The sequence below is a fragment of the Falco cherrug genome, chromosome 13 (genome assembly GCF_023634085.1).
Source record: "Falco cherrug isolate bFalChe1 chromosome 13, bFalChe1.pri, whole genome shotgun sequence".
Classification (NCBI taxonomy): domain Eukaryota; kingdom Metazoa; phylum Chordata; class Aves; order Falconiformes; family Falconidae; genus Falco; species Falco cherrug.
In genome coordinates, this window is record NC_073709.1 from 34980575 (window position 1) to 34997289 (window position 16715).

General features: G+C 47.4%; 1 protein-coding gene across 2 annotated transcripts in view; it reads right to left on the reverse strand.

The window, feature by feature from the left end:
- Positions 1-617: 617 nt before the first annotated feature.
- ACSS1 (acyl-CoA synthetase short chain family member 1) overlaps positions 618-16715 on the reverse strand; it is a 38617-nt gene continuing 22519 nt past the window's right edge. The window contains exons 9-14 of one of the 2 annotated variants that reach the window (XM_055725604.1): positions 12218-12330; positions 11222-11348; positions 9118-9245; positions 7615-7678; positions 6918-7036; positions 618-5128 (exon numbers count right to left, since the gene is read on the reverse strand). In XM_055725604.1, the coding sequence (XP_055581579.1) occupies positions 4955-5128; positions 6918-7036; positions 7615-7678; positions 9118-9245; positions 11222-11348; positions 12218-12330 (725 nt within the window). In that variant the 3' untranslated portion in view covers positions 618-4954. The remainder of the gene's footprint in view (positions 5129-6917; positions 7037-7614; positions 7679-9117; positions 9246-11221; positions 11349-12217; positions 12331-16715) is intronic. The other variant, XM_055725605.1, reaches the window with a different exon arrangement.

Sequence of the window (16715 nt, forward strand, 5' to 3'; positions counted from 1 at the left end):
ATGTACCTGTAGAAGCTTTTCTTGTTGCCCTTGATATCCCTGGCCAGATTTAATTCTATCAGGGCTTTCCTAACCCGATCCCTGGCTGCTTGGACAGTTTCTCTGTATTTTTCAAGCCTACTTGCCCTTGCTTCCACCCCCTGTAGGCTTCCTTTTTGTGTTTTATTTTGTCCAGGAGCTCCTTGTTCATCCACGCAGGCCTCCTGGAATTTTTGCCCAGCTTCATCTTTGTTGGGATGCATCGCTGCTGAGCTTGGAGAAGGCGATCCTTGAATACGAGTGTTGAGCAGTAGGACCTCAGGATTTACACAAGACATGCAGTTTACTGACACTGCAATGCTAGTTCTTCAACTTTTTGTGTTGTTTTGCAGTGGCAGTTTTCTGGCAGCAACTCATTTCCTGTGAGCTACTGCTTAGAGAAAAGCAGTAAAGCAAAACAGCAATTTGGGCCACACGATGATTCATCCTGATCTCAAACCCCTTTTGCTTTCCTTTGGTCTGTGCTGACAGACTAAAATAACCAGGACAGGCAGAAGCAAGTCCAAAGAACTGAAAAAGTCCCAGACGCTTTAGGGGATGGAGGGCAGGCACCCACAATACACAGCTAACCCATCACACAGAGAAAGACACTTCCTTTAATGAAAATAGGAATACAGAGATCACTGAAGAAATTGGTTTTGGTCAAGGACAATAAATGTGTTTAAAGCATGATTACAAGAAAACAAAATGAAATTAAAGGCTTAACATTAGACTGTACAACACACACCTCTACAAAGACAGATCTTCCCTTTCTAAAATTAAGAAAATCATGGTCTGTGTCTCCAGTGGGGGAAAAGGCACCATGGCTGGGTCTCACTGGCAAAACAGAGTAGGGGAAAAAAAGCAAGCACGTGCTCTTTGCAACAAACGGCAATAGGAAAAATTGGATCTCTTTTAACAAAGCTACAAAGGCGATCTGGCAAATAACCCACACGTTACTCATGGACACACAAAGGTGTAGAAGAATTCAACAGCTCTGCTTCTCCAAACAAAGCAATTGCCTCCAAGTCTGTCCCATGGCCCCACTCTAAGAATTCCATATATCATTACCGCCTTCACTGATTAGTGAAGATCAGCTCTTCAGCCTGCAGACCTGGGGTCTTTCACAAGCTACCTCCTTCCTAGCATTTCAAGAACTGAGGACATCGGTGCCAGTTCCGCAGGCTAAACTCACCTGAACCACAAGCCTGGGGCAGGTGCTGCATGTGAAACAGAAAGTACTGTCACCACGCACCAGTGCTGATATTCCTGACGTCCAGGAAACAACAAAAATACAAAGCTCATCTCAGGCTTGCACTGCAAATGCAACCACTGTGGTTAGCAGAGATCACGGGGGAAAAGAAGAAAAGGGGACTTCTCTGGCTGAAAAATTCCATGTTTGGCAAAGCCTTCTATGAGTAGCCTACCCAGTGAAGTGCAGTAGTATTCTTTTTTGTAAGAAGTACCACTTCCAAGCTCTGCCTAGCTCTGTTTCTACCAGCCTCAGGGTGCTATTAGATGAACTGAGCATGGGGTGTTAGTTCCAAGAGCTGATGCTGGTATACTCGCAGAAGTGCAGTTTCACTAGGAGAGGCAGGGGCTGAGGCCACCCAGCAGGAGCTGTGTCTACCACAGAACACGCCACATGCTATGAATACCCTGAGGGGTATCAAGTCATCTCTGAGCAGATGGACATCCCAAGGACCACAGCTCAGCTGTGGAAACATGCAAGGAAGAAACAGAGCAGACATCATGATACTGGGTGGCAGGCATGTGGCACCCTGACCTTGCACATGCTGGTGACACAATTTTAGCAAAGATGCTTCTAAGGCTTCTGAAGTTCACATTATGAAGCTTGTTTCTAACTACAGTCCGTCCACACCATGGCTGGCATGGCCTTGAATTTATTGGAGTGCTACAGCTACCTGGTCAGTCTGTAACCTCACTGGCAGCTGTGGTCCCTAAACCCAGGGGTTTAGGTTAAACTCAGGCACTGATGATGACAACAGGGTTGCAGGTGAGGGTGCATGCCTGTCTCACGCTTTCCCTGAGCAGAGGAATTGTATGACGAACATCTCAATGCACCAGAGCACATGGTTCCTCATATAGCTAGTCTTTGTGAGACAGTTCAGATGAATTAGATCATTGGTCTGTGACCACTGGGTCACACGCTAGCACGGAAATTTCACGTCAATAGGACAAGGAAATGCTATATCCACAGTATAGGAAATGCTTTCTTGGCTAAAAGGAAAGTGTGTAACCTTGTTCAAAACTTTTTTTTTTTTTCTCCACAGTGTATTTCAGACTACATGGAGACAACTTGTTCAAACAAGGGAGTCTACTTTTTTTCTGTCAAAACCATTAACTCCTGGTGGCTTCCGACTTGAAAATCACTTAAGGAAGTTGGGGGTGGGCGGTTGGTTTTGTTTTTTCTGGAGGTTTGGGGTTTTTTTGCAATGACAAGAGGATATATATAGTGGTTGTCTCCTAAAATATTAACATTTCATCAACTCCATGAAACCTTTGGATCTCTGACTTCCCACAAAGTCCACAGGGTGTCTACTCAACTCAAGCAAAAATGGATTGCAGTCAGAAGGATGGGAATTTTAACAAAGCATGGTATTCCCTACTGTATTACCCAGTCCCTAGAGAGATACAAAATAAAAAATAAATTTAAGAAAAAGCAAATGCAGCTAGTGTACTCAGAAGAACTCTGGGTTCTAAGACACAGGCCTGTCTTTAAGAACACATCGTACTGTGAGCAGCCTTCTTCCCCATTTGGTACCAGCATCTCTGCTGGCCAAAAAACTCACTATTCTCCCAGCCCTACAGGGCAGCCTAGCCATTTCCTTCCTGCCACCAGTTAGGTGCACAGGTTGTCTTTCCAATACATGGTCCCACTGGAAAAGGCAGTGCTGCTCCTGTTAAATTCAGCAATAACTCACCCCTGGAAAACTAGGGTAAAAATTGGCAATTCTGCCAATTACTCAGGGGTTTGGCATGCCAAAACCCAGAGTTCCATGAAAATAAGTAGATTGTCATCTGAGAAAGACAGAGGCAGGACTGCAAGATGTGATGGCGTGACCCCAGCCACAGCACTGGAACGGTGGCTAGCAGTCACTTGACTTTGGCAGGTTAAGATGGAGGAGCTCTGCCTGAGCCCTTGTGGCACACACTCCCAGGATCAGCACAGTGCACGCTACACTGGCACATACCTTGAGCTTCTGCACCCAGGGAGAGGGGAGGAGTCCCTCCACCATGCCTTCCTGGCATGCTCGTTGGCCCCTCCAACCACTCTGAACCCCTCAGCCAGCTTAAACCAAATTTTGCAGTGGCAGAAGGCTCAAAGGCATTCGGCACCTACAGGCTTTTTCATGACCTTCAGTGGTATAGTGGAGGACAGGAGACCTACCAGCAAGTTCTTCCTAACAGCCCAAATATAAGGAGTGCTTCAGTCAAAACGTATTCGTGATGAGTCCAGAGATAAAATACTGAATATATGAGTTGCAGTTTTGAAAGCATATGAAAGACAAAGGCTATTGTTCCCTGCTATTCTGAGGCTGCTGGTCTGGAATGCTGCTATCACTTTCCAGACAGCATCCAAAAGGTACTTCCTTCTTCTTGGTGAATTTACACAATTTTCGGGTACCCACCTGGCACTTAATTCTTTGGAAGATCAGCACAGCAGCGTGTGGAGGGGGCAGATGTGGGAGGGCCCCACTTGAAATGACAAACATTAAGTCATAACTTCTGACACAAGAACCAACCTACCTCCAAACTGGGTGCCTGTCTTTGCTGAAGCAAACAAGATTACAGGTCATTTGGGAGTGGGCTAAACCAACCATTCCTTGGTCAGAAATCACACAGCCCGGGAAGTCACAGTGAGTCCTCCAGCATGTGTCTCAGCTTCAAACCTCTGCTGAGCACTTCAGGATTTTGTTTCCCAACGCTTCTCTGACAGACAGCAAGCAAACATCATCCTTTTTCACAGAGACTTCAAGAACAAAGGCACCTACACAAATCGCCAACTGGCAGCAGAGATCTACCAGCTGCAGACCCCCACTCCTGACAGGCAGAAGTGAACCACAATGGACAACACTGATTCAGTTGTCATCACCCATGAGGAAGAGGACAGCTACTTTAAAAGCCCAGTTAGTCATCTCAGTTTCTGAAGGCACAATAAAAACATATGGGACCAGACTCCTCCTACGCAACCAGCAATGCACTGAGGACACGTAGGAGGTCCAGCAGTAGGCTCTGTGGCTCAGTTTTGCAGCTGGAAGTGCTAGTGCTGGGTTGCCTAGGTGGGACATGAAGGGACACAGGCTTATCATCTCTGCCAAGTCCCAGGAGTTATAGGGGTAGGAACAAATCTTTATGAGGAAAGCTGAAGGAGGTATTAGAACAACGCAAGAATTATCAGACTAGGCATGTCCTTCTCATTTCCCTAATAACACAGGTGGAACATCTAATAGAATACCCAGTATTGCTGAGAAGGCACCACAGCTGCCGTGAAATACAGCTACTTGAACTCAGATATCCAAGCTAAAGGCAAAACTGAAGAAGTGTATTCCAGGGCTTCTTTTAAAACAGCAAAAGTGTTGTATAAAAACATTTCCCCGTACAATAACAATAAAATCAGAAACATTAACATCCGCATCTCGCTTCAGCTAGTATTAAATGTCATCATAGCTAACATAAACCACCAACAGCTGCTCTACAACAGCCCTAAAAGCAATGAAAGGGAGCCCACTGACTGTGCCAAACTGCAGATTGCTCCTAGCTCTATGCATCTCAAAATATGTTGCGGAGTGTAAAATCTTGTTCCCCTAGAAGGGAACCAAGTTTTTAAAAAAACACCAAGAGAACTATGTCATTTGCCTGGTTATTTGAGACCTTCCATGTTACCAGAGGACAGAGATTCCAGAGCAGCTGGTTATGAGGAACTCTTCTCCTTGTATTTCTGGTAAGCATCCAATATCTCTTTGACAACACTTGGATCATCAAGTGTGGTAACATCTCCCATGTTGCTTGATTGTTCAGTGACTACTTTCCTCAGCAGCCTTCTCATGATCTTCCCTGATCGGGTTTTAGGAAGACGTTTCACCACCTGCAGAGAAGGGAAAAACACACCTGTATTAGAACCTGCGTCCTGCTGGGAACTACAAGGACACTTGGCTGAACTGCCCTAAGCCTGGCACACTAGCTCAGGGCCACAGCTCACTTCAGGCTCCTGGAAAATACTAGGCCGTTCAGCACACTAGTTTATGTTCAAGAAAATTAGTGTCACTAGCATCGATCCCTTGCGCTATAGATTTTATTCTTCCTTAAGTGGACTCTGTTCCCCATTTACTCATTGCTGTGTATCCCCAGGCTGGGTGCTGCAGGACATACAGCTCTTTGGCACATCAGGTCCTGAATAAGCTGTTAACTATTGAACTAGAAAGCTAGTTACACTTGACAACTCAGGCACTGATGATGACACTGATCTCAACACATTACCAGAACAGACAGACATATTCCCCTTTACAGGGCAGGAATATCAAGCACACAGTACTGCACGCCAGCTACAGGGTCTCCTGCTCAAGGAGTAACTCCTGTCTCCTGATGTTTCTCTCTGCCCAATTATATCTGTCAGCCTAAATGCCTGCCTTCATAACCAGAAGCATGTTAAATGCCTTGGCTACACTTCTTGCAAAGGACTTAGCAGCAGATTCAAAGGCTTTAGTATAAACTTCAGCCTGGGGTTTCTAAAGTTCTCAGGCACCAGAGATGCTAGCAGGTCTCACATTTTGCTACATGATCAGGCCAGTAGACTACAAAACTCCAAAGCATTAACTAACATGCAAGGAAAGAGTTGTAGGGCTTCTCTCAGGACTACCCCCAAACACAGGGAAACAGGTGTTTCCTTGCAAACCTGAAAGTCCAATCCACTGAGGATGTGCTGGGCCGTTCCAAGTTGACCAAGCCACCCTTGCCTACTCTTGTTGCATTCTCTAACTTGTGGCTTGGTGTCCACCTTCCAAGCATGTGGCTAAAGCAGAGCCACTCAAAGAAGTGGTGTGGTCACTGCCTCCAAGCAGAGCATGGAAGGGATGGAGGCAGGCCTTGGGGAGCAGCTAATGGGCAGCTTTGTGCATTCTCCCCAGGCACACAAAGGCAACTAGCTGTTGGAAGGTGAGGCTTGAAACAGAGCCTGGAGTTCATCAGTGCTTCCAGGGTTAGGCTGGACAGCTGCCAGTTGCACAACAGATGCAGCCAGTGCTTTGAGATCCAGGGTAGATGCTAATTATCAACACAAAGTAGTTGGGCAATGGAAAGTATAATTCTGCCTCTCAGCGACACTGCAGGTCGTGACGTTTCTCTACAGTTTGGTGGGGTTTTATCCAATCCACTGCACAGCGCTGCATGGCTTCAGCAAGGGGTTAGCTGAGGGCAAGAGCCATACAGAGCAGTAATGCTGCTGCACAGTAAACAGGGACATCAAGCGCATCTTGAGGCACAGGGTGGGCCTGGGGTTCCCCTCCTTACCAAGCTCTTACCAAGCACGGTGCTCTCAACACTTTCTGTGCATCCCATTTAAAGGGTTGCTCAGCGCTTGGCCCAAATGGAGCAGCCTTGGGGTAACATTAAAACACACCAAGAGCCCCACCGAGAAGGCTGCTCTGCAGGCTGGAGCAGCTGTAATACCCCAGCTGCCCCCTGGGTCACTGCTGATGCTCAAGCATGGAGAAGGAGCACACACAGACCACAGCACCTGCCCTCCCCTACCTAGGGATTCCTCCAGCTGGTTCTGTTTTCCTGCCAGACAGGGACAACAGCAGCGCTGTGGGCACGAAGGTGAGGCTTGCTTGTGTGACCATTCCTGCTCCTGGTACCAGTTACAGTCTCCCACTTACCAGAATGTGGTCAGGCACAGCATATTTTGCTATCTTGGAAGCCACTATGGTTTTGAGCTCTTCTTTGACACGTTCTATATGAGCTGTCTGCTCCTTCAGCACTATGAAAGCAAAGGCACCTGGAAGACAAAGGAGCAGAAGCCACACACCTCATATTAGATCCTGGTTGGCAAGACCAGGGATGCTCATTCAACTGCCAAGGCAGGTTTCAAATCATTCCTGTGTGCAACCTAGTGACTGCCAAGAAAACCAGACTGCCAAGAAACTCCCAAAAGGGAATCAGACTCCAGCCCTCAAATGATGGCCCAGCCTTGTCTTGGCATCTATGGACCAGGCTGATCTCAGTAACAATGGCAACTCAACATAAATCACCAGTGCCACTGGGATGAAAACCTGGCCAGCACAACTCAGCTATTCCCATTCTGGTCAAAGGACATATCCGAGCATGATCCTTTTTAAGGAAGCTCTACTACACATACAAACATTATGTATGAAAATAGTTTAGGGAATAAAACCTGCACCCAGCTTCGGAACGTGCAGTTATTTCCACGGCTGTCTTTGCCTCTTGGGGCTGCAACACCAGCCAGCCTAAGGATAACTGCCCTCCTATGGCCCTAGGCACCTCCTAACACGCAGTCCAGGCTAGAAACGAAGGAAAGTACCTAGGTGTCACCTGAGGGCATCGATTTTCACATACCTTCTCCTTTGATCTTGTGTGGATACCCAATCACAGCTGTCTCGGGGACCTCAGGGTGATCAGCCTTCACAAAAAGTGAAAGAAAAACATGAAGAGCGTAACAATTGCTTCAAGCCCTACAGAGTTTGCACCAGTTGCTCTAGGAAAAAACCACTTTGCCATTATCTCAGGCTCCCCTTGGCAGATCCTGCTGAAAGCGCAATGGGAAAGGTGCGTGCTGCCTTCCTGCTGCATGGTCAGCTGGTGGCCACAGCCACACCTCTGGGAGTAGCATTTATGGGCTGGACCGCCCCTGCTTTAAACACACAAAGTAGTATTCTCACGTTCCCCGCTAATCCCACTGCACACCGAGCTGAATTTGTCCCAGCTGGAAACCTGCTTCCTCTTTATTTGTCTGTGCTCTGTGTGTGCATGACCACTGTCCCAGGTGGTGACGGTCCGTGGCCAAATCACAAGCAAAAATCAGGCTTCTTCATCTTCCCAGAAGGGGGGAAGGGTTGTTTTGCCAAATGCGTATTTTTATTATTATGTTACACAACAGTGATTTATTCTGTCACACTTCAGAGTTTAATTTAACATCCTTCTGCAGTAAGACAACAATTTGGCCATGCACACCGGAAGAAATCGCATATCTGAATCCCACAACAAAGACTGGATTATGCTATCTTAAATTATATTAAAATATGAAAGAAAACGTCACAGAGCAATTAAAGCAGATAAATATATGCATATACATATACACGAGTGGGAGAGGAACCAGATCCTGTGCCTATGATCAGAAACCCACCCAAACAAAAAAATTACAGAGGAGAAAGTAGGATCCTGTGTGCAATGTGAACACAGCTCAGGTTTATCAAGTATTATATTTAAGTGCCATTTGCAGGCAAGGCACATAATATAGAAATAAATATTCATGTCAAGCTTTGAAAATAAATGCCCTGAGGACTTTTTGTTTTCAATTCCCTGAGCTATAATATTATTTTCTCTCAAAATGACAGGCTAGCTTTGCAGCTGAGATGAATCAAGGTTGCTTCACATTCACCGCTACCAAATTCTCAGGCATACTCAGCTAGTTCAGATGAGCAAGTAGCACAGATTTGCGAAGGAGAGGTTAGGTGTTAGCAGAGGGGAAGGAACAAACAGGAGAAAGAATCCCTTATGGAGATTCCATAGCATCCTCCACCAGCACAGCACTAGAACTCCACTAGCATCCAAAATGCCAACTGCAACGGTACAACATCACTGAAACAGCTCTGACAGCTCAACTGCAGAGAGTGCCCACGCTGTGACTCCTCTCTCACTTGCCTCCTTTTCTCCTTAATAGGGGAGCTGTTTCCTTTTGCACTTTTGCTATTCATTATGCATCAAGCCATGTGTATGCAGGGGCAGGGGCTTGCAGGCAAGAGACTCCCTGCTTGTTTAAATTTATAAAGCTTCTTTGAAAGGGCCACCCTGCCCCACAGATATGCCCTGTCCAGGTTCCTCTACCTGCTTGGAACTTACCATTGCATCTTCTATCTCTGCTGTCCCAAGCCTGTGTCCACTGATGTTGATGACATCATCCATGCGCCCCGTTATCTGGTAATAGCCTTTCTTGGTCCTGTAAGCACCATCCCCTGTGAAGTAGTAACCTGCACCAAAGACACGTGGGTGGTCAGTAGCGGGAAGTGCGCCAGCCTGTTGCTTTGGGCTGCGATGCAGAACAGGCGATGCTCTAGAATGGCGAGTAGGGCAGGGTGGATCAGGCAGCTTGCAGGGCCTCCTAAGCCTGCAGCTGCATGACCTGCCAACCACCATGTCTCACTCCCCTCTGCCACCCCAGCCTTCCTCTGCTCTGCCTGGGCTGTGCCGGCTCCCAGTAAGCACCAGAGCTGCATCAAGACAGCGCAGCCCACAGCTCTGCCAAGAAAGGCAAAACCACTGCAGGCCACTAGCAGCAGCCAGTGGCTGATGCCCCTGTAGTGAAACCAAGTCCAGCAACACGACACAGCGATGCTTTGTTGGATTCACAAAACCAAGGGGAGCCCTCCGACCCCCTTAGGCTTTGCACACCCCCAGCTGCACAGCAGCGGTGCATACAGCACCGAGATAAAACCCCTTCAAATGCCTTTTGGCATCGTGCCATAGGCTACTTGGTCAGACTCAGGTCTGCTGCTAGCTGCACCTCAGCACTCGTAGAAAACACGCTGTTCAGCTGAAAGGCAGCAGCTCCATTACATTCTGTGCATGGGAACACTGCCAATTTTTTTTAATCACTTACACTGGGACAGATGAAAAGCCATCTTCCCTCCTGGCTAACGAAGATTCAGATCCCAGACAAAAGTTCCCCTCCAGCATACGAGCATGGTAGGCATGCTGCCATCAGATTAGCTGAATGCCCCCCCACCCCTGATAAGCTCAGTGTTTGGAGGGTCTAAAACATTTGATAGAAACTGAAGACAACCCAGTGGTTCCAGGAAACTCCAGTGTCACTCAGCACATCTTGTGACAGAGATTGTGTTGGCTTTTCATCAAAGCTATGTCCACATCTGAATTGTTCCTGTGGTGGTTCTGAGCAGCGCCAGACAGCTAGTGCTGTGAAATCTGAAGGTGGTTCTTGCCAGAACTTTCAGTCATGGCTCCTGCCTTTCCAAATCAACCAAACAACTATCAACTAAATATCAACAAGATTTCAGATGTGAACATGTAGTCAGTAACAAGGGACCATGTGATCATTCAGTTTCTTCTACCACTTTCCCATTCTTGCTTTCCAACACATTTTGTACAATTTGCAGGACTGTGTCTCTAATTATTGTCTACCTTGTAGCTTTCAAATCCTTTTCAGTTGCTCCTGAGTGAAGACATTGGTCTTGTCCAATCTCCTACAAAAAAAATAATGTTTCCCTGCCACTTCTAATTACTTGCCAGATACAGCTTGACCACGTTATACAAAGGAAGGATGTAACACAGCCTGTGAACCATCAGCGATGCGGACAGTACTTTCATCGAATCACAGAATCATTTAGGTTGGAAAAGACCTTTAACATCATCAAGTCCCACTGTTAATCCGGGACTGCCAAGTCCACCACTAAACCACGCCTCTCCGTACCACATCTACACTTTGTTTTGAACTCTTCCAGGGATGGTGATCCACCACCTCCCTCTGGCCGTGAGGGGCCCAAAGCTGAACCCAGGATCCGAGGTGCAGCCTCACCGGTGCCCAGCACAGGGGGACGGTCACTGCCCCGGTCCTGCTGGCCACACTGTTTCTGATAGCAGGCCTTTTCAGCCACTCGGCCACGCTGCTGGCTTATGTTCAGCCAGCTGAACATGACGTGTTCCCATCCAGTATACCTGTTTCCAAGTGAGACATAAACGGCACCAAAGAAAAGGTAGTTGGACCTTTAAAATTTGGGCATTACGATTTTTTAAAAAATACATCCCCTTTTGCCAGCTAGAAAGCGCAACACTATCTCAGACCATTAGTGCATGCTTGTGACACGCGTGACACACAACCCCAAGCAACCAGGGTCTGGCTGGTACAGAAATATCACAAAGTGCTGCTGCTGAAAATATTCAGTGTGCTTATACTGCAGTGCAAACTGCCTTCCCTTGGCACTTTCCTTACCTGGGTAGGCTTTGAAATAGGCATCAACAAATCGCTGGTGATCTCCATAGATTGTTCTTGCCATGCCTGGCCATGGCTGGGCAATGCAGAGTGCACCGGACACATCATTGCCCTCTATAACCTTTCCCTGCAGGTTCAAGCACAGGAAGGAGGTTCAGGTGAACAAAAAAGGAATAGTAGTGGCTTTTCTGTCACTGATGTGGCCAGAGTCACCTTGTTGCCTACTGCAGACCGTCAGTGGAGGACCACAGGCACAGAAGACAAATCCACTGTGGAGCTGCTATGTACTGTTTCATGCCTTCCTCGCCTCTTGAGGCCAGCAGCACAGCAGATAAAAGAAAAGTGAGTCCTGTGATCCTCTGGAGGGTGATACCAGCAAAGGTGTGAACAGCCAAAGGATGCCTGGGATGACGCTAGCAGGGACCCCTGCCTTCCACTTTCACTTTTGTTAACTGCCACATTCCTTTACCAAACCGTATATGGAGGCGATTACATGCTTTGCTGTTTAACAGAGCACTGTAGCACAGATGGGGACCGCTCCGCAGAGCTTCACAGACCAGCACCAGTTTCTCGCAGACATGCCTTGCACTTCTCTTGGAAAACCCCACCAGTCCCATTGGCTGCTCCAGTCTGGCCATGTCACTGGATGCTGTGTGCACTGCTCCAACGGTTCAGCTCCCTGGTTCCCAGGAGCTGTGACTTCTGACTTCTCTCACAAATAGAGGTGGCAGCTCTTAAGCAGAAGCAGTAAGACCATAAAAGCAGTGCTGAAAACGCAAGCACTCTGCTAGAGATTTGCAGCCAGCTTGCAATGCCCAGCTGGCAACCTGTATGGACATTTGAGATACGCTCAATATATAAATTGCTCATCTATTCTACCATTTTAATGGAGGAACAAACATCCTTTCAAATCCTGTTCCTCTGCCATCAGAAAGATAATAAGGCAGAAACACACACTGGCTTCCCTTTTGGGCACCCAGCACAGCCTCAACTCACATTCGCGTCCATCAGCACGGGCACAATCCCAAAGAAAGGTCTCATAGCCATGGCGGGAACGATCTCAGCTTTCTCCTCTGAAGGCCGTGGGGCAATGCAGATGCCACCAGTTTCTGGAAGAATAATGAAAAACAAATATGTGGGGGCCATCCGATGCTGGATGAAAGCAAATGCCAGCTCATTTAGAGAATAGAATATTGAAGCCACGTTGCAAGAAAAAGCCACTGGGAAGGAATGATGCCACACCAGTAGCACAGCCAGCTGAAAGCAGCACAAACCTGATAAACCAAGAGCTCTTTGTGAATACAAGAAAGGCTTAAACACAGAAAAACATCTGGCAAGCCAGGATGACACCACCAAGGCCTGTTCTGTCTACAGAGGACATTGCAGCAGGTAGAGAGCAGAGAGCTGCAGGCAGGTCCCCCCTTGGTGAGCTTGGATCAAGAGCTACTCCTACTCCCTGTTTGCACGATGCTGCATTCAGTGCTGGCTGCAAAAATCACTGCCCCCTGTGTACAGCAGTGACAGACCAGAGTGTGGTCAGCAGCTGCCTCAGGGGAAAAGCAGCTCACCGCACCCCAGAGCATCAGGGTCGCTGGCGCCCAACTTAGCCCTCCAAAGGCTCAGAGGAGAGCAGTACAGGGCTCTACAGCCACTGGCTTTGCAGCACGTGGTCCACGGACCCTGCAGCAGCAGCCACAACACGTGCAGTCGACAGCCTTCCCACTCCTGTCTGTGACAAATCCATCCGGCACAAGGAAGACCCACGGATTCAGCCCCATACTCTGCTCCCTACACCAAGTCAGCTCACAGACAAACCCATTTCTCCAGCCACTCACCAGCAATGAACACGGGCACCTCAGCGCGTGCCTGCGCCCTTGCAGGTGCTGCCCCCCGCAACAGGGCTACCTGCTGGCGGGCGGCACTCACTAGCCCCATTCCTACCCCAGAAGTGATTTTATAGGGAGAGTATAAGCACATCAGGGGATTTATCTCCCGGTGCTGTTCTCACAGCTGTCTAAGGGTAGCATGAAAAGCAGTTCAGGAGTCTGAATTACTATTATTACAGAGTATGAGATTAATGCAACCCTTACAGGTAGGTTGAGCTTATTTTCTATTCAAAAGTGAACCCTTTAATCATCGTTTATCATTCCTGCTGGGATGAACACTAAATCAGATTCCAACTGTAATCAGATCTTTTCTATTCTAAAACTAATTCAGAAACACAAGAGAGAAACAAAACCAAAGGAGCATTAGGCTTTAAAAATACAGCTCCATAAATAAAGGTATGTTCTGCCACTTGGAGAGTGCATTCCTCTACTAGCTTTGCTGAGGTTGTGAAAACTGAAACCAGTGGTTGAAATTGCTGAATTTGACCCTGAATTTGCATCCAGCTGCCCTGACATAGCGATGAGGAAGGCTCTGCTTGAGGAAGCCTAAGCTTCAGACCTGCAGAAAATAATTTCACATGTGGCTTACACATAAAATTATTTCACATTTCATTGATAGGCATGCACCCACTTCACATGGTTCTGTTCATTTTGAAAGGATCACCTTGAATTTTTCAGAAAAAGAAAAAAGCACCCCAAACACCTGCTGTTCTGTTTGCACAGACAGAATCTGCATCAGAGCAGGGAACCTGATCAAACTGAGGGTTGCTCTTCCTCAGCCAGTACTCATTCCAAATACAGCGCTGAAAGCCATGTTTCAGCATGGGTTCTGCCACATGCTACACATCCTGCAGCCAGCTGCACATCAGGCTGTAAAGTCACAATGCAAAGGGACCTGCATGGTGGCAAGCATGCTTTAACAATTATTTGTATGGTAAAGACCTATTTTAAACTGGTTTAAAAGTACCAATTTTAGCCACTGACAGATGACAGCTAGGAAGGCTTCTAGGCTCCACCCTGCCCTGGTGAAGTCTGTCTCTTTAGAGGCAGAGCTGGCAGAAGAAAAGCTGTGCTTCCACATTGCCTGTGCCCGTGCTGTCAGCACAGTGCAAATCCATGCAATCCTTCAGCAAGGACAGCAGAGTCTGAGCAGGGGGGGTGATGCATCAGAACAGGCTAACTTCTGCCCTGGGTAAGTCACCCCTGGCAGCAGCATCGAGTGTGTGCTCTGCCACCATTATCCTCACCGCCACAGACAGACTGGACTAACTGTTTTGGGGGGATCCACCTCAGGAGCACCAGCCCAGTCTAAATTGCTGTAAGATGATGCCAACAACAAAAGCTTCCAGGGCCTATTCAGGGATGTCTTTCAAAACCACACTTTTGTTCACAGCTGTACCTTTTTTACAAAACCAATGACAGAAGTAAAAATACCTAGTGTCTCTTCTGCACTGTGAAGGGCTACACCTGAAACTCCAACACAGCTTTGTTTCTATTACTGTCGATCACAGCACAGCACTACCTAATATTTTAACAGTAAGAGCCACAGGAATTTTCACCACCCTCATCTGCACGTACCACACTACTTAAATTGCTTCTCATAATTGCTATCTCACTCATCTGCCCATCCAATGACTTTCAAGTGGATTCTTAAATCACCATTTGCTGATCTTTATGCCTACCAGCCTTTATTAGCTGGCAACGCATTGCTGCTTCAGAAAGCAATGTAACACAGAGGACACTGCATACAACAGCACAATTAACAAGCGATATTGAAATCTTATATGAGAGGTGACACCACAGGACCACAAGCAACATCCATCAAACTGTTTCTATGATCTTCCACGCTCCCTTCACGTTCAAATGGTGTATATAATATTTCCAAGGTTTATTTGGCTTCCTCTTCATTGGTAGCATCAGCTGTGGAGAAAGATTGATTCTGCTTTCTAACAAAATCCATTTAATGAATATTTATCATTGTATTATGCTTCCAGGAGCTGGTAACTATGCAAAACAGTGCCTGCTTCCAGGTAATACTGCAGTTACAGACTGTCCAGCAAATGTTCTTCAACCCCTCATCTGACAGTTGTTGCTCCAAAAACTCTGGAGAAATGATGTTTAATGAAGAGATCTAACCCTGTACCTTGGAGGAAACATTAAGCACTGCATGCACACTGCACGCACCAGTTAACCGAAGACAAACAAATGAAAAACCTTTGAGGCAAAAAGAGATTCTTCTCAACTCCACCACTGTGATCAACTGCTTCTCCATGGCATTTTATTTCAGAGCAGTGAGGAGGAAAGCATATAGGACCTAGCCAGTCAGCTCTCCTTCTGCTCAGCATGTGAGAACGCAGATGGTTTAAGAGATCGGTAGTTAAAGTAGACAGTAGTTAACGTTGCTGCTCTGAATTCTGAGGTTGTTTTATTTCAAATCTGGAAATTAAAAGAGTCTGCAAGTCTGGTCTGGATTAAAATGGAACTTGGTTGTGTGCCAGAAGCTAATTCATCACACTGAGATGGGCCACAGGGATCCTTGAAGAGAGAGCCTGCTAGCAGGAATAAGGATGAAATCAAGAGCAGGAAAGAAAGAAAGAAAATTGACTGGAAAGAGAATAAATATTCTGCCCAACGGCAGCTAGAAATTTAAGAGTTGGGGTGGCTTTTTTTCAGCTAAGGCAGAATGCCAGCAGCTGTGCTACATCCTTAGAGTCCATGGCTCTATCTATCTATCTAGATTGCTCTTTCTATCACGGCAAACCGTGGTTCACGACCCGAGGACATACTGCAGGACACCGTTAGCACCTCTTGGAGGCTGGTGCCCAGAAGAGAGGAGCAGGTGCTGAGGAAGGAGCCGGGAAGGAGCTGCAGTGGCCTCTCTCTGCTGCTGGCCAGGGAGGGCAGGAGGCAGGGACCAGCTCTGCTCCAGCTGGAAGGGGATTTATGAGAGCCGGTCTCTTGGTCCAGCAGGTTGTAAATGGAAAACAAGCCGTTACCGATGCACACAGCTGGGCCGAGCCTGCTGCCAAACCAGAAGCACGCTCCTTTTTGAGGCATCAAAGGTCCAGGGCCAAAGCAACTATGGCATGCTGCTTTGCTCCTGAGAGAAGCTGCTCCCGGGCAGCCGGGTGGCACCACCGTCCCCTTCGCACCCGGCCCACTGCCAGCCAGCCCCCCAGCCCGCCCGAGCAGCCACGCCGCGTCCCTGCGGCTACGCTGCTTAGCCCTCCATCCTCCTCCAAGCATTCCCGGAGAGGGAAACAAAGCACATCTGAGTACAGATTGTGGCTGGATGGTGCTATAAATGCCTTTTCATGATAAGACCATACCAAGGTCAGTACAGTTGGGTAAACAGCTGAAAATGAGGTTTCCGATTCAAGCTGCCCACTCCCAGCTTTACCCAGAAATTCAGTCTGTGCCTCCTGTTTCTAAAACAAATTGAGATTTTCTGGCATTCAAAATATCAAAGAACATTTAGAGGGGAAAAGAAAAAAAGAAAAAAAACCCAAACACACACATACAAAAATCCCCAAACATTGCTTTTATAAGTCGTTACATGGCTGTTGTGGGCTGAAACTCCCCAGTGACTCTGACCAGAACGCCAGGAG